This window comes from Oncorhynchus keta, chromosome 10 (genome assembly GCF_023373465.1).
Source record: "Oncorhynchus keta strain PuntledgeMale-10-30-2019 chromosome 10, Oket_V2, whole genome shotgun sequence".
In the NCBI taxonomy this organism is placed as follows: domain Eukaryota; kingdom Metazoa; phylum Chordata; class Actinopteri; order Salmoniformes; family Salmonidae; genus Oncorhynchus; species Oncorhynchus keta.
Genome location: NC_068430.1, coordinates 79,227,717 through 79,244,892, shown reverse-complemented (window position 1 = coordinate 79,244,892; position 17,176 = coordinate 79,227,717). Strand labels below are relative to the sequence as shown.

The 17,176-nt window shown below is 43.8% G+C and overlaps 3 protein-coding genes across 5 annotated transcripts in view; all 3 read left to right on the top strand.

Moving 5' to 3' along the window:
- The window catches only part of tmc8 (transmembrane channel-like 8), a gene marked incomplete at its 5' end in the record, with an annotated part of 27,431 nt that extends 26,383 nt beyond the window's left edge, over positions 1-1,048 (top strand). The window contains 1 exon segment of the mRNA XM_052526104.1: positions 1-1,048. This exon segment is cut by the window's left edge and continues 7 nt beyond it. Within this exon segment, the coding sequence (XP_052382064.1) occupies positions 1-17 (17 nt within the window).
- Positions 1,049-1,860: 812 nt separating this feature from the next.
- Positions 1,861-10,312, top strand: LOC127932446 (Fc receptor-like protein 5). Of its 3 annotated transcripts, none has more exons than XM_052528064.1 (10): positions 1,861-2,088; positions 2,371-2,397; positions 2,744-3,025; positions 3,297-3,608; positions 5,336-5,608; positions 7,387-7,707; positions 8,135-8,245; positions 8,438-8,477; positions 8,755-8,823; positions 9,328-10,312. In XM_052528064.1, the coding sequence occupies exons 1-10, from the start codon at positions 2,049-2,051 to the stop codon at positions 9,401-9,403; spliced, it is 1,551 nt and encodes a 516-aa protein (XP_052384024.1). In that variant the 5' UTR covers positions 1,861-2,048; the 3' UTR covers positions 9,404-10,312. The 3 variants fall into 3 exon arrangements, with proteins under 3 accessions (XP_052384024.1, XP_052384025.1, XP_052384023.1); XM_052528063.1 differs by having other exon boundaries at positions 1,862-2,088; positions 8,755-8,878; XM_052528065.1 differs by lacking the exon at positions 2,371-2,397 and having other exon boundaries at positions 8,755-8,878.
- Positions 9,752-12,447, top strand: LOC127931948 (sperm acrosomal protein FSA-ACR.1-like). Its single transcript, XM_052526103.1, has 2 exons — positions 9,752-9,803; positions 10,296-12,447. The coding sequence occupies exons 1-2, from the start codon at positions 9,752-9,754 to the stop codon at positions 11,348-11,350; spliced, it is 1,107 nt and encodes a 368-aa protein (XP_052382063.1). The 3' UTR covers positions 11,351-12,447.
- Positions 12,448-17,176: the final 4,729 nt, after the last annotated feature.

Below are 17,176 nucleotides of genomic sequence, written 5' to 3'. Positions count from 1 at the left end.
TAGATAGAGGACTCTAGTGCCCAAAAGCCAGTTTTTGCATGTGCAGCGACATTCGGGACATTCACCATTTTGAAGTAATCAACTGAGTGGAACCTCCTATGGTTTAAGGATCACATGATTCCATCCAGGTCATCAGGAGGCTTCAACCAATTAATTATACTCCAGGTAACATTCCATAACTCCAGGTAGCTGTAAATGGCCAACCTTGGCTTTACACCTGTTCAAACAACACACTCCAGGTGGCAGGATGCACCCTTTCAGTTTGTTTACCAACTCATAGAAGTAGTAGAAGAAGAAAATGAACTAGTTTGAAATGAAGATTTCCTCAATGGCTCTTCCCATGCTCCCACAGACGCCCTATTGGGACAGATGCAATGTTGTGTTCTCTAACTATCTCTATGCAGCCCATAGAGTTAGAAATAGAGCCCACCACCTATCATGGTGCCAAATGCACCCTCTATCCAACTCTATGGAGCAGACATAGCCAAATGGCACCCTATTCCATATTTAGTGCGCAAAAGTAGTAGCAGATGTGACCTTTGAGCTTTTTGTCACTCCCTAACATTCAGGGTTTATTGCTCTGGGCTGTACCTAAATGTCATATACAGTATTAAGAACAACAAGAGTGTCAGTTACATAACTTGTGTTACTGTACTGATGTGTTTAGTGGCTATGATGCATTGTAAAAGCTTCATTCTCAGGTATGTTGTATGATCGGGGATGATCTTGCTGTATAGGCTGTACTTGTAAACAGGACAGAGTACTACTAAGGACAGAGTACTACTAATGTGTACTGTTAGAATACTGATGTGTTTAATGGTTTTATATATACAGTGGGGAGAACAAGTATTTGATACACTGCCGATTTTGCAGGTTTTCCTACTTACAAAGCATGTAGAGGTCTGTAATGTTTTATCATAGGTTCACTTCAACTGTGAGAGACGGAATCTAAAACAAACATCCAGAAATCACATTGTATGATTTTTATGTCATTAATTTGTATTTTATTGCTCACAGATGAAGTGTAACTATGATAAAACATTACAGACCTCTACATGCTTTGTAAGTAGGAAAACCTGCAAAATCGGCAGTGTATCAAATACTTGTTCTGCCCACTGTATATAAAACCTCTTACTATGAAGTAGATGTTGTTTCTGCAGCAGCTTGAGTTTTTAAAATACATTGTTTAAATATTTGATCAAATACTGTTTTTAAATGTGAACTTCTATGAATGCAGTTTTAAAAGAGCTTCTATTAAAAGGCTGTGTTGTTACGTCATTCACTGTTCTGTTGTTGTTTTCTCAAATCCCTGGTTCCTTGTGTTGTCTAGATGGACAGTATAGTTGTAGTAGGTTAGTAGTCAACACAGTGTGTTGTCCTGGTTCCTTGTGTTGTCTAGATGGACAGTATAGTTGTAGTAGGTTAGTAGTCATAGTGTTGTCTAGATGGACAGTATAGTTGTAGTAGGTTAGTAGTCATAGTGTTGTCTAGATGGACAGTATAGTTGTAGTAGGTTAGTAGTCATAGTGTTGTCTAGATGGACAGTATAGTTGTAGTAGGTTAGTAGTCATAGTGTTGTCTAGATGGACAGTATAGTTGTAGTAGGTTAGTAGTCACAGTGTGTTGTCTAGATGGACAGTATAGTTGAAAGTTTTTGATGAGAGACATATAGTTGTTAGGTTAGTAGTCACAGTATAGTTGTAGTAGGTTAGTAGTCATCAGAGTTATCTCCCATCTAGATGGACATGTTGGTGGAGTCATAGTGTTGTCTAGATGGACAGTACACCCAGTGAAAGTTTTTGATGAGAGACGCACATACTCAAGTTATCTCCCTCTAGCATGTGGTGGACCGTGCAACACCCTGACACACACACACACACACACACACACACACACACACACACACACACACACACACACACACACACACACACACACACACACACACACACACACACACACACACACACACACACACACACACACACACACACACACCCATGACACTTATACAGACAACATGCTACGGATGAAGACTGAGCCTGAGTATGAAGAAAAAACGAGAATTATGTTTATTGCCTGTTTTAGGTGAGTCAGTGAAACAATTTTGTATTCATTTTTTTTTCAACAAAGTTATACCCTGTCCCCAGATCTGCTTGTGGCTCTTACCGACTCCATTGCTGTCCTTGTCAAGCCAATGATGGCAATGCCATAAGGAGACTAGGACCCAGGCTAACAGAGTAAAGTTGACAAGTGTCCTGTACTAAGGTATTTCTGTTGGTTTGTTAAGGAGACTAGGACCCAGGCTAACAGAGTAAAGTTGACAAGTGTCCTGTACTAAGGTATTTCTGTTGGTCTGTTCTCTTCCAGTTGTGGCCTGTCTAGTGTCCATAATGGGTATGTATTCAAATTTTTCTGGTTTTCTGCTTTCCAATTACATTAAATTAAAAGTTGAATCTCACACATGACTCTTATCACAGTCTATTATATCCTCCATATGGTTCAATGAGAAAATGTCCAATTTGGAGTTTCACAGCCACACTAAACTCTCCAACTGCTTGACAGCGATGTTCTAAAGAACCTAAACAAATGTAAAACCATGTTTCTGAGCTCTGGGCTGAAGTTTCCTCTAGGTACAGATCTAGGATCTGCTTCCCCAACCCTAACCGTAGCCATTAAGGAAATGCAAAACTGACCCGAGATCAGCATCTTGAGGCTACTTCAACCTACTCCCTCTCTGTAGGTGGTTCATCTCTCCCTAGCCCTATTCTGATTGGTCCAGACAAGGCCTACCTGAACTCCAAGGTAGTGTTCCAATGTAGGTCACCTGGGTCTCCTCCACCAAACACATACGAGCTCCTGAAGGACGGCAACCACCTGGTTGCCACGAGCAACGACCTCCAAGACGACCAATCGGCTACGTTCTTCCTGAAGATCTCTGTGACGTCAGAAGGATCGTACCACTGCAGGGTGACGGCAGGTGGTAACATGGGCCTCAGTGGAACAGTCCGTCTGCAAGTAGTGAGTGAGTAGAAGGGTGTGTGTGTGTGTGTGTGTGTGTGTGTGTGTGTGTGTGTGTGTGTGTGTGTGTGTGTGTGTGTGTGTGTGTGTGTGTGTGTGTGTGTGTGTGTGTGTGTGTGTGTGTGTGTGTGTGTGTGTGTGTGTGTGTGTGTGTGTGTGTGTGTGTGTGGTAGAGCTGTTTCAGTGGAATCGATCATTTCACAGCTAAATGCTTTCACCCATCCCCTTCGTCCATCCTCCTCCCCTCCATCCTCCTCTCCTCCACCCCACCTCAGTCCCTGTCTCAGGCACTATGGTGACCTCTGACCCTGATCCTCCCATTCTCTACGAGGGGTTGCGGCTCACTCTCACCTGTGATGTCACCAAGGGCTCCCACCTCTCCTACACCTGGTTCTACAACAGACAGGAAGTGACATCATCTCCAACCTCACCTTTGACCCCGCTTCTGCTTTGGCCGGTGGGGAACACGCTGGTGGTGGAGAGGGTCACAGCAAAGCATGCTGGGAATTATTCGTGCATTGCCGGGACCAGGATGCAGACCAACAGCAGGTTCTCCAGCAGCAGAGAGGTCACGGTCAGGGTCAAAGGTACAACTGCAGAGGTTAAAAGTCGAAGGTTAAGTCACAACCACAACCAACTGGACCTGGGGAATGGCGATCACAGAGACTATTACACAGAGAACCTATAACATGTCAAACGTTCTGCTCCCTTTTAACCCTTTAACCCTCTCCCTTCCTTTCCCTTTCTCTCTTCCTTTCCCTTTCTCTCTTCCTTTCCCTTTCTCTCCCTCCTTTCCCTTTCTCTCTTCCTTTCCCTTTCTCTCTTCCTTTCCCTTTCTCTCTTCCTTTCCCTTTCTCTCTTCCTTTCCCTTTCTCTCTTCCTTTCCCTTTCTCTCTTCCTTTCCCTTTCTCTCTTCCTTTCCCTTTCTCTCTTCCTTTCCCTTTCTCACTTCCTTTCCCTTTCTCTCTTCCTTTCCCTTTCTCTCTCCTCCTTTCCCCTTCCTTCTTTCCCTTTCTCTTCCTTTCCCTTTCTCTCTTCCTTTCCCTTTCTCTCTTCCTTTCCCTTTCTCTCTTCCTTTCCCTTTCTCTCTCCCTCCTTTCTCTCTCCCTCCTTTCTCTCTTCCTTTCCCTTTCTCTCCCTCCTTTCCTTTTCTCTCTTCCTTTCCCTTTCTCTCTTCCTTTCCCTTTCTCTCTGCCCTCCTTTCTCTCTTCCTTTCCCTTTCTCTCTTCCTTTCCCTTTCTCTCTGCCCTCCTTTCTCTCTGCCCTCCTTTCTCTCCATCCTTTCTCTCTGCCCTCCTTTCTCTCTGCCCTCCTTTCTCTCTGCCCTCCTTTCTCTCTTCCTTTCCCTTTCTCTCTTCCTTTCCCTTTCTCTCTTCCTTTCCCTTTCTCTCTTCCTTCCTTTCTCTCTGCCCTCCTTTCTCTCTTCCTTTCCCTTTCTCTCTTCCTTTCCCTTTCTCTCTTCCTTTCCCTTTCTCTCTTCCTTTCCCTTTCTCTCTTCCTTTCCCTTTCTCTCTTCCTTTCCCTTTCTCTCTTCCTTTCCCTTTCTCTCTCCTTTCCTCCTTTCTCTCTCCTCCTTTCTCTCTTCCTTTCCCTTTCTCTCTTCCTTTCCCTTTCTCTCTTCCTTTCCCTTTATCTCTTCCTTTCCCTTTATCTCTTCCTTTCCCTTTCTCTCTTCCTTTCCTTTCTCTCTTCCTTTCCCTTTCTCTCTTCCCTTCCCTTTCTCTCTTCCTTTCCCTTTCTCTTTCCCTTTCTCTCTTCCTTTCCCTTTCTCTCTGCCCTCCTTTCTCTCTTCCTTTCCCTTTCTCTCCCTCCTTTCTCTCTTCCTTTCCCTTTCTCTCTGCCTTCCTTTCTCTCTGCCTTCCTTTCTCTCTGCCCTCCTTTCTCTCTTCCTTTCCCTTTCTCTCCCTCCTTTCTCTCTCCCTCCTTTCTCTCTTCCTTTCCCTTTCTCTCCCTCCTTTCTCTCTTCCTTTCCCTCTCTCTCCCTCCTTTCTCTCTGCCTTTCCCTTTCTCTCCCTCCTTTCTCTCTGCCCTCCTTTCTCTCTGCCCTCCTTTCTCTCTGCCCTCCTTTCTCTCTTCCCTCCTTTCTCTCTGCCTTTCCCCTTCCCTCCTTTCTCTCTGCCCTCCTTTCTCTCTGCCCTCCTTTCTCTCTGCCCTCCTTTCTCTCTGCCCTCCCATCTCTCTCTCTCTTCCTTTCCCTTTCTCACCCTCCTTTCTCTCCCCCCTATTTCTGTCTCCCTCTGTCTCTTTCCTTCTTTCTCTCTGCCCTACTATCTCTCTCTCTCTCTCTCTCTCTTTATCTCTCTCTCTCCCTCAGCCTATCTCTCCGTACCCCAAATATCCTTCACCATCTCCAAAGAGGGTTCGAGTTACCGCGGCAATGTGACCTGCAGGTCATCAAGGGGAACCCCTCCCGTGACCTTCTACCTCTTCCTTGACGACAAGGAGGTGGGTTCCGACGTGGCAACGGAGTCGCTGGTTGCCTGGTTCCCCACTGCCATGGTTCCCGGGCGTGACATGGGCACGGTGCGGTGTACAGTGGAGAGTGATGCACAGAGACTGACCAGCAGACCCCTCACTCTGGTAGTGGGTACGGGCTAAACCTATGTGTGTGTGTGTATTGTAGTATTCTATGTGTTTACTGCATGTGTTTATGTCATGATAGCTGTATGAGTGTTGACTGTGTTTATGTCATGATAGCTGTAAGAGTGTTGACTGTGTTTATGTCATGTTGACTGTTTTTATGTCCTGTTTTTATGTCCTGATTATGTGTGTTTATGTCATGATAGCTGTATGAGTGTTGACTGTTTTTATAGCTGTATGAATGTTGACTGTGTTTTTATGTCATGATAGCTGTATGAATGTTGACTGTTTTTATGTCATGATAGCTGTATGAGTGTTGACTGTGTTTATGTCTGTAGAGGTATGTGTTGACTGTGTTTATGTCCTGATAGCTGTATGAGTTTTGACTGTTTTATGTCCTGATAGCTGTATGAGTGTTGACTGTGTTTATGTCATGATAGCTGTATGAGTGTTGACTGTGTTTATGTCCTGATAGCTGTATGAGTGTTGACTGTTTTTATGTCATGATAGCTGTATGAGTGTTGACTGTGTTTATGTCCTGATAGCTGTATGAGTGTTGACTGTTTTTATGTCATGATAGCTGTATGAATGTTGACTGTGTTTATGTCCTGATAGCTGTATGAATGTTGACTGTTTTTATGTCATGATAGCTGTATGAGTGTTGACTGTTTTTATGTCATGATAGCTGTATGAATGTTGACTGTGTTTATGTCCTGATAGCTGTATGAATGTTGACTGTTTTTATGTCATGATAGCTGTATGAGTGTTGACTGTGTTTATGTCATGATAGCTGTATGAGTGTTGACTGTGTTTATGTCATGATAGCTGTATGAATGTTGACTGTTTTTATGTCATGATAGCTGTATGAATGTTGACTGTGTTTATGTCATGATAGCTGTATGAATGTTGACTGTTTTTATGTCCTGATAGCTGTATGAGTGTTGACTGTGGCCATCCCTCCCCCTTCCCATCCCTTCCTCCTTCCCATCCCTTCCTCCTTCTCATTCCTCCCTCCCTCGCTCTCCCCCTTCCTATCCCTTCCTCCTTCCCATCCCTTCCCCCTTCCCATCCCTTCCTCCTTCGCATTCCTCTCTCTCCCCCCTTCCCATCCCTTCCTCCTTCTCATTCCTCTCTCTCCCCCTTCCCATCCCTTCCTCCTTCTCATTCCTCTCTCCCCCTTCCCATCCCTTCCTCCTTCTCATCCCTTCCCCCTTCCCATCCCTTCCTCCTTCTCATTCCTCCCTCCCTCCCCCCCCTTCCCATCCCTTCCTCCTTCTCATTCCTCTCTCTCCCCCTTCCCATCCCTTCCTCCTTCGCATTCCTCTCTCTCCCCCTTCCCATCCCTTCCTCCTTCTCCTTCCTCTCTCCCCCTTCCCATCCCTTCCTCCTTCTCATTCCTCCCTCCCTCCATCCTCCCCTTCCCATCCCTTCCTCCTTCTCATTCCTCTCTCTCCCCCCCTCCCATCCCTTCCTCCTTCTTCATTCCTCTCTCCCCCTTCCCATCCCTTCCTCCTTCTCCTTCCTCTTCCCCCTTCCCATCCCTTCCTCCTTCTCCTTCCTCTCTCCCCCTTCCCAACCCCTCCTCCTTCTCCTCCCTCCCTCCCCCTTCCCATCCCTTCCTCCTTCTCATTCCTCCCTCCCCCTTCCTATCCCTTCCTCCTTCCCATCCCTTCCTCCTTCTCCTTCCTCCCTCCCTCCGCCTCTTCCCCTTCGCATCCCTTCCTCCCTCCCTCTGCCTCTCCCCCTTCCCATCCCTTCCTCCTTCTCCTTCCTCCCTCCCTCCAGTCCCAGTAGGAGGCTCACCAAAGGTGGATGTGGAGTACCTTTACAGGGTTGATTCCAAGATGGCCGCCGCTCGTCTCCAATGCCTCCTGGGCCTCGGGACATTCCCTTTCTTCTCCTGGTCCCTCAACGGCTCCCTCCTCCTTCACCCCTCCGAGGGAGACTCCTCTCACCCCTCTCACGCCCTCGCGGACGGAGGGCGCACCCTATTCCTCACCGAGATCACCCTAGAGGACTCTGGGTATTATCGGTGCAGGGCAAGGGACAGTTATGACGTAACGTCCGCCTGGGTGGAAAGCCAACCTGTCCTTGTGCAGGTCACAGGTGAGTTAGGATGTGTCCCAAATGAGGGAGAATTAGTCACCCATAGGCCATAGTCAAAAGTAGTGCGCCAAATGGGGAATAGGGTTCCATTTGGGAAGCACCCTAAATGATAACAATTTATTTAACTGTATTAACTTTATGCATGTTGACGAGTCGACAGGTGAGTTAGGTTGAAACTTTACAGGTGAGTTAGGTTGAAACTTTACAGGTGAGTTAGGTTGAAACTTTACAGGTGAGTTAGGTTGAAACTTTACAGGTGAGTTAGGTTGAAACTTTACAGGTGAGTTAGGTTGAAACTTTACAGGTGAGTTAGGTTGAAACTTTACAGGTGAGTTAGGTTGAAACTTTACAGGTGAGTTAGGTTGAAACTTTACAGGTGAGTTGGTTGTGGTGACCTCTCTCTCCCGTCTCATCTCTGTCCATACAGAAGTTGCCACTACAACCATAGAGGTCATGGCCATAGTATTCTGCTGTTTCCTCATGCTGACCCTGGCAGGGGGTGTGGCCTGTGTGATGAGGATGCTCAACCGCCAACGAGGTGGGTGTGTGTTCAGAATATGGTCATTGTTCTTAAATGTGTCACTCTCAGTCTTTCATTCTCTCTCTCTCTTTCTCTCTCTCTCTCTCTTCCTCCCCCTCTCTCTCTCTCTCTCTCTCTTCTCCCCCTCTCTCTCTCTCTCTCTCTCTCTCTCTCCCCTCTCTCTCTCTCTTCCTCCCCCCTCTCTCTCAGACGTTGTTGCAAGCAGCGAGCAGAGAGCGAGAGCAGCACAGTGAGTCCTGTATTTATTTGAGTCTATTGTAGGCCTACAGTGTTTTGAAACTATCCAGTTTAATTCAACCCAACTATGATCCCTTCCAAAACCTCCTTGTACTGTCTCAGATTAGTGTCATTGCCCTTACAAACATCTCTCTCTCTCTCTCTCTCTCTTTTTCTGTCTGTCTGTCTCTGTCTTTCTGTCTGTCTCTCTCTCTCTTTTTCTGTCTGTCTGCCTGTCTGTCTCTCTCTCTCTCTCTCGCTCTCTGTCTCTTTAATGTCTCCCCCTTCAGTGAAAGACGATTCAGCGAACATTTCTGCATCAATCCAGATCCACTTCCTCTGTCTGACATCACTACAAGGTCAGGGGTCAAGCAAGTGGACACTTCCTGTGTTGACAGTGATGTTGAGAATCAGGTAGAGTTGATGACGCATTTAAAACAGCTGAGAGCTCGGAACTCAGAACTCTGAAATCTCCGACTTCCGACTTCCTTGCATTCAAAACAACCGGGAACTCGGAAGAAAACGAGCTCTATTTGAAAGGTCTATTTGAAAGGTCATCCAACACGAAATTCCATCTCGGGAACTCTGGCCTCCTTCTTGTGCTCCGACTTTCCGACCTGAAGATCACTGACGTCATGATTTGACCTCGTATTTTTCAGGGTTCCCAGTTGTTTTGAATGCAGCAATAGTACAGCCAATATACTACTGATATTAGGTGCATGATTTTGAATCTAGACTCCAGAATAATCCAGGGTAGAAAAAGGAGATCACACTGACAAATGTCCATAGAGTATATCACTTTTTTGTGATATATATTTTGGTAAAATACAACTTTTTATCATAACTGTTCTTTCTCTTTTCAGACCCTTGAGATCACAATATAACCGACGTGATGAAATAAAACCCCAACCTAAGACCGACGAGTTCCTCACAAAATAATCCTTCAATGTCATTTTATCCAACAAACTATTATAACGTTTTTTTCAAACACTTCAGCCCATTTTTCAGATTGAAGTGTTATATTTTCAAAACTCTCACAACAAAATTCAAAACTCATATTGATTGCAGTACTCGCGGGGGTAATACACTCGACCACTGCTACTTCCGTGATCCATACAAAGCCCTTCCCCGCCACCCCTTCGGCAAATCCGACCACGGCGCCATCCTGCTCCTACCGTCTTATAGGTAGAAACTCAAACAGGATGTACCAGTGACTAGAACCATTCAACTCTGGTCTGACCAATCGGAATCCATTCTTCACGATTGTTTGATCATGCAGACTGGGATATGCTCCGGTCAGCCTCAGAGAACAACATCGATCTATACGCTGACTCTGTGAGTGAGTTTATAAGGAAGTGCATTGGAGATGTTGTACCCACTGTGCCTATTAAAACCTTCCCTAACCAGAAACCGTGGATGGATGGCGGCATTCGTGCAAAACTGAAAGCGCAAACCACCACATTTAACCATAGAAAGAGGTCTGGGAATATGGCTGAATATAAACAATGTAGTTACTCCCTCCGCAAGGCAATCAAACAAGCGAAATGCCGGTACAGGGACAAAGATGAGTTGCAATTCAATGGCTCAGACAGAAGACGTGTGTGGCAAGGCCTACAGGAAATCATGGACTACAAAAAGAACACCAGCTCTGTCACGGACACCGACGTCATGCTTCCAGACAAACTGAACACCTTCTTTGCCCGCTTTGAGGATATACAGTGCCAACGTTGAGGCCCGCTATCAAGTACTGAGCCGCCCTTTCCTTCTCTGTGGCCGACGTGAGTAAAACATTTAAACGTGTTAACACTGCTGGCCCAGATGGCATCCTAAGCCGTGTCCTCAGAGCATGTGTCCTCAGAGCACGTGTCCTCAGAGCACGTGTCCTCAGAACATGTGTCCTCAGAGCATGTGTCCTCAGAGCATGTGTCCTCAGAGCATGTGTCCTCAGAACATGTGTCCTCAGAACATGTGTCCTCAGAACATGTGTCCTCAGAACATGTGTCCTCAGAACATGTGTCCTCAGAACATGTGTCCTCAGAGCACGTGTCCTCAGAGCACGTGTCCTCAGAACATGTGTCCTCAGAACATGTGTCCTCAGAGCACGTGTCCTCAGAGCACGTGTCCTCAGAGCATGTGTCCTCAGAACATGTGTCCTCAGAGCATGTGTCCTCAGAACATGTGTCCTCAGAACATGTGTCCTCAGAACATGTGTCCTCAGAGCATGTGTCCTCAGAGCATGTGTCCTCAGAACATGTGTCCTCAGAGCATGTGTCCTCAGAGCACGTGTCCTCAGAACATGTGTCCTCAGAACATGTGTCCTCAGAACATGTGTCCTCAGAACATGTGTCCTCAGAGCACGTGTCCTCAGAACATGTGTCCTCAGAACATGTGTCCTCAGAGCACGTGTCCTCAGCGCATGTGTCCTCAGAGCATGTGTCCTCAGAACATGTGTCCTCAGAGCATGTGTCCTCAGAACATGTGTCCTCAGAACATGTGTCCTCAGAGCATGTGTCCTCAGAACATGTGTCCTCAGAGCATGTGTCCTCAGAACATGTGTCCTCAGAGCACGTGTCCTCAGAACATGTGTCCTCAGAGCATGTGTCCTCAGAACATGTGTCCTCAGAACATGTGTCCTCAGAACATGTGTCCTCAGAGCACGTGTCCTCAGAACATGTGTCCTCAGAACATGTGTCCTCAGAGCATGTGTCCTCAGAACATGTGTCCTCAGAACATGTGTCCTCAGAACATGTGTCCTCAGAACATGCGCAGACCAGCTGGCCGGTGTGTTTACCGACATATTCAATCGCTCCCTGTCCCAGTCTGCTGTCCCCACATGCTTCAAGATGGCCACCATTGTTCCTGTACCCAAGAAGCAAAGATAACTGAACAAAATGACTATCACCCCGTAACACTCACTTCTGTCATCATGACGTGCTGAGAGACTAGTCAAGGATCATATCACCTCCACCTTACCGGCCACCCTAGACCCAATTCAGTTTGCATACCGCCCCAACAGGTCCACAGACAATGCAATTGCCATCACACTGCCCTATCCCATCTGGACAAGAGGAATACCTATGTAAGAATGCTGTTCATTGACTACAGCTCAGCATTCAACACTATAGTACCATCCAAGCTCATCATCAAGCTGGAGGCCCTGGGTCTCAACCCCTGTGCAATTGGGTCCTGGACGTTCTGACGGGCCTCCCCCAGGTGGTGAAGGTAGGAAACAACATCTCCACTTCGCTGACCGTCTTACGGGCCCTCCGAGTGTGGTGTCAGGAAAACAACTTCTCACTCAACGTCAACAAAACAAAGGAGATGATCGTGGACTTCAGGAAACAGCAGAGGGAGCACCCCCCCTATCCACATGGAAAGGACAGCAGTGGAGAAGGTGGTAAGTTTTAAGTTCCTCGGCCTACACATCACAGACAAACTGAAATGGTCCACCCACACAGACAGCGTGGTGAAGAAGCCTCAACAGCATCTCTTCAACCTCAGGAGGCTGAAGAAATTTGGCTTGTCATGTTACGTTCCCCAGTTTATGTTGTAGTTTGTGTATTTGCACCTGTTTATTTCAGGAAATGGCTTCCTGAAATCCCTCAAGCAGCTGATTGGTCGACTCCATGGCTAATTGGAGAGCTGACCCCGCCCCCTCGTCAAGACACAGCTGTCTCCAGTTACACATTCATTCTGAAGCTATATAAAAGCCAGAGTTCTGTTCAGCAGGTTCATTGCTGGGGATCATTGCTGGGAGGTCATTGCAGAGAGATTGAATGTGATAGAGAATCATTGCTGAGAGAGGAGGCTGATGGCTGTGGATAATTTACTATGTTAGTTGTTGGTGGCACTTGGTATGTTCTGTGAGTTTGTTGCTCAGATAGAGCTTATTTGATGTCCTTTGTTTCTTAGTTTGTTTGAGAAATGATTTGTTCTCCTGTTTCATTTGTTCCCAGGGGGGAAGGGGGAGGCACCTAGGGGGGAAGGGGAAGGCACCTAGGGGGGAAGGGGAAGGCACCTAGGGGGGAAGGGGAAGGCACCTAGGGGGGAAGGAGAAGGCACCTAGGGGGGAAGGGGAAGGCACCTAGGGAGTGTTTAGGCAAGAGGCCCGCGGACATACATATACCCGTAGTATATTCATTGTCTAGGCACACTAGGTAAGACCTGGGCGGACCACCCCCTGTATTTTGGTTAGGGCACCAGGTGGTGCTAAATTAGGTAAGTAGTGGGTAGGCAGGTAAGATAGGAGAGGGGGGCTTTGAGATTTACTTTCTTTGCTTTGGTTCCGTCCAGCCCCTTTTCCCCATATTACCGTGTAAAGGAATAAAGTCCTTGTAAACGGTACCACATTCTGTCTGTTGTCATCCTTGCTTACGTCTACAGTCCATACCTCTTTCACTTCACGGAGAGTTTAGTTGTAGCAGGGTGTTGCGTTCCCTCTTCATAGAGGCGTGTGTAACAGTCATCCAACACCCTGACAAACTTCTACAGATGCACAATCGAGAGCATCCTGTCGGGCTGTATCACCGCCTGGTACGGCAACTGCACCGTCCTCAACCGCAAGGCTCTCCAGAGGGTAGTGAGGTCTGCACAACTCATCACCGGGGGCAAACTACCTGCTCTCCATGACTCCTACAGCGCCCAATGTCACAGGAAGGCCAAAAAGATCATCAAGGACATCAACCACCCGAGCCACTGCCTGTTCACACCACTACCATCCAGAAGGCGAGGTCAGTACAGGTGCATCAAAGCTGGGACCGAGAGACTGAAAAACAGCTTCTATCTCAAGGCCATCAGACTGCTAAACAGCAATGACTAACTCAGAGAGGCTGCTGCCTACACTGAGACCCGATCACTGGCCACTTTAACAATGGATCACGAGCCACTTTAAATAATGGCAGTAATGTTTACATATCTTCCATTACTCATATCACATGTATACACTGTATTTTATACCATCTATTGCACGTTATCTATCCCGCTCGGCCATCGCTCATCCATATATTTATATGTACATATTCTCATTCCCCCTTTTAGATGTGTGTGTATTAGGTAGTTGTTGGGGAATTGTTAGATTACTTGTTAGATATCACTGCACTGTCGGAACTAGAAGCACAAGCATTTCGCTACACTCGTATTAACATCTGCTAACCATGTGTATGTGACCAATAAAATTTGATTTGATTTATACAGTACATATGTCAGTCTTAATGTTTCAGTATCCTTGTACAGTACAGTACATATGTCAGTCTTAATGTTTCAGTATCCTTGTACAGTACATATGTCAGTCTTAATGTTTCAGTATCCTTGTACAGTACATATGTCAGTCTTAATGTTTCAGTATCCTTGTACAGTACAGTACATATGTCAGTCTTAATGTTTCAGTATCCTTGTACAGTACATATGTCAGTCTTAATGTTTCAGTATCCTTGTACAGTACATATGTCAGTCTTAATGGTTCAGTATCCTTGTACAGTACATATGTCAGTCTTAATGTTTCAGTATCCTTGTACAGTACATATGTCAGTCTTAATGTTTCAGTATCCTTGTACAGTACATATGTCAGTCTTAATGTTTCAGTATCCTTGTACAGTACAGTACATATGTCAGTCTTAATGTTTCAGTATCCTTGTACAGTACATGTGTCAGTCTTAATGTTTCAGTATCCTTGTACAGTACATATGTCAGTCTTAATGTTTCAGTATCCTTGTACAGTACAGTACATATGTCAGTCTTAATGTTTCAGTATCCTTGTACAGTACATATGTCAGTCTTAATGTTTCAGTATCCTTGTACAGTACAGTACATATGTCAGTCTTAATGTTTCAGTATCCTTGTACAGTACATATGTCAGTCTTAATGTTTCAGTATCCTTGTACAGTACAGTACATATGTCAGTCTTAATGTTTCAGTATCCTTGTACAGTACATATGTCAGTCTTAATGGTTCAGTATCCTTGTACAGTACATATGTCAGTCTTAATGTTTCAGTATCCTTGTCCAGTACATGTGCAGATGATCAGATATATGGGGTATTGTGTAGGTGTTGTAATGCAGTAGGATGCAGTTCTAACGTCCTGGTGTAGTCTGGTGTAGCTATTTCTGCCCCATGCAACACTGTTTTCCTGTGTGACTCGTCAACTGATATGGTATCGCCTGTCTCTGCGCTTGAAATTCATCAGTGTATCAATGAGATCTGGATAACGAGTAGAATATATTGTTGTATTCAACTCAGGTATAAATATATTGTTATATACAACCTAGGTATAAATATATTGTTATATACAACCTAGGTATAAATATATTGTTATATACAACCTAGGTATAAATATATTGTTATATACAACCTAGGTATAAATATATTGTTATATACAACCTAGGTATAAATATATTGTTATATACAACCTAGGTATAAATATATTGTTATATACAACCTAGGTATAAATATATTGTTATATACAACCTAGGTATAAATATATTGTAATATACAACTCAGGTGTAAATATATTGTTGTATACAACCTAGGTATAAATATATTGTTATATACAACCTAGGTATAAATATATTGTTATATACAACCTAGGTATAAATATATATTGTTATATACAACCTAGGTATAAATATATTGTTATATACAACCTAGGTATAAATATATTGTTATATACAACCTAGGTATAAATATATTGTTATATACAACCTAGGTATAAATATGTTGTTATATACAACCTAGGTATAAATATATTGTTATATACAACCTAGGTATAAATATATTGTTATATACAACCTAGGTATAAATATATTGTTATATACAACCTAGGTATAAATATATTGTTATATACAACCTAGGTATAAATATATTGTAATATACAACTCAGGTGTAAATATATTGTTGTATACAAATCTACAAATCAGGTATAAACATATTGCTATACAACCCAGGTATAAATATATTGTAATATACAACTCAGGTATAAATATATTGTTATACAACTCAGGTATAAACATATTGCTATACAACCCTGGTATATATTGTAATGTACAACCCAGGTATAAACATATTGCTATACAACCCAGGTATATATTGTAATGTACAACCCAGGTATTTCAGCAGTGCATTGTACAGCACAGTGTAATTCCGAATGGAAGCACTTTCAGTGACTCTCCACGTTGTCCAATTGAAGCACCCTGGCTGATGGAGAATGATGATGTAGTATTTACAGACACATACATATAGTATTTGATTTTAAATTCCAACATAAATTGATGTCAATTGATACATTTATGTACATTCATTTTACAGTGTTCAGTAGTTATGAAACTATATAGGTAAGCTAAGCACTTCTCCATTTTGGTTCAGCAGTTATGAAACTATATAGGTAAGCTAAGCACTTCTCCATTTTGGTTCAGTAGTTATGAAACTATATAGGTAAGCTAAGCACTTCTCCATTTTGGTTCAGTAGTTATGAAACTATATAGGTAAGCTAAGCACTACTCCATTTTGGTTCAGCAGTTATGAAACTATATAGGTAAGCTAAGCACTACTCCATTTTGGTTCAGCAGTTATGAAACTATATAGGTAAGCTAAGCACTTCTCCATTTTGGTTCAGCAGTTATGAAACTATATAGGTAAGCTAAGCACTACTCCATTTTGGTTCAGCAGTTATGAAACTATATAGGTAAGCTAAGCACTACTCCATTTTGGTTCAGCAGTTATGAAACTATATAGGTAAGCTAAGCACTACTCCATTTTGGTTCAGCAGTTATGAAACTATATAGGTAAGCTAAGCACTACTCCATTTTGGTTCAGCAGTTATGAAACTATATAGGTAAGCTAAGCACTTCTCCATTTTGGTTCAGCAGTTATGAAACTATATAGGTAAGCTAAGCACTACTCCATTTTGGTTCAGCAGTTATGAAACTATATAGGTAAGCTAAGCACTACTCCATTTTGGTTCAGCAGTTATGAAACTATATAGGTAAGCTAAGCACTTCTCCATTTTGGTTCAGCAGTTATGAAACTATATAGGTAAGCTAAGCACTACTCCATTTTGGTTCAGCAGTTATGAAACTATATAGGTAAGCTAAGCACTACTCCATTTTGGTTCAGCAGTTATGAAACTATATAGGTAAGCTAAGCACTTCTCCATTTTGGTTCAGTAGTTATGAAACTATATAGGTAAGCTAAGCACTTCTCCATTTTGGTTCAGCAGTTATGAAACTATATAGGTAAGCTAAGCACTTCTCCATTTTGGTTCAGCAGTTATGAAACTATATAGGTAAGCTAAGCACTTCTCCATTTTGGTTCAGCAGTTATGAAACTATATAGGTAAGCTAAGCACTACTCCATTTTGGTTCAGCAGTTATGAAACTATATAGGTAAGCTAAGCACTACTCCATTTTGGTTCAGCAGTTATGAAACTATATAGGTAAGCTAAGCACTACTCCATTTTGGTTCAGTAGTTATGAAACTATATAGGTAAGCTAAGCACTACTCCATTTTGGTTCAGCAGTTATGAAACTATATAGGTAAGCTAAGCACTACTCCATTTTGGTTCAGCAGTTATGAAACTATATAGGTAAGCTAAGCACTTCTCCATTTTGGTTCAGCAGTTATGAAACTATATAGGTAAGCTAAGCACTTCTCCATTTTGGTTCAGCAGTTATGAAACTATATAGGTAAGCTAAGCACTTCTCCATTTTGGTTCAGTAGTTA

What these genes read in the sequence shown, in the direction of transcription:
- LOC127932446 (XM_052528064.1), top strand. Translation starts at nt 2,049, where the DNA reads ATGAAGAAAAAACGAGAATTATGTTTATTGCCTGTTTTAG. An exon ending in GATGCTCAACCGCCAACGAG is followed by an intron (nt 8,246 to 8,437) that starts GTGGGTGTGTGT and finishes CCTCTCTCTCAG; the next exon opens with ACGTTGTTGCAAGCAGCGAG. An exon ending in CTGTCTGACATCACTACAAG is followed by an intron (nt 8,824 to 9,327) that starts GTCAGGGGTCAA and finishes TTCTCTTTTCAG; the next exon opens with ACCCTTGAGATCACAATATA.
- LOC127931948 (XM_052526103.1), top strand. Translation starts at nt 9,752, where the DNA reads ATGCTCCGGTCAGCCTCAGAGAACAACATCGATCTATACGCTGACTCT. An exon ending in TCTATACGCTGACTCTGTGA is followed by an intron (nt 9,804 to 10,295) that starts GTGAGTTTATAA and finishes TGGCATCCTAAG; the next exon opens with CCGTGTCCTCAGAGCATGTG.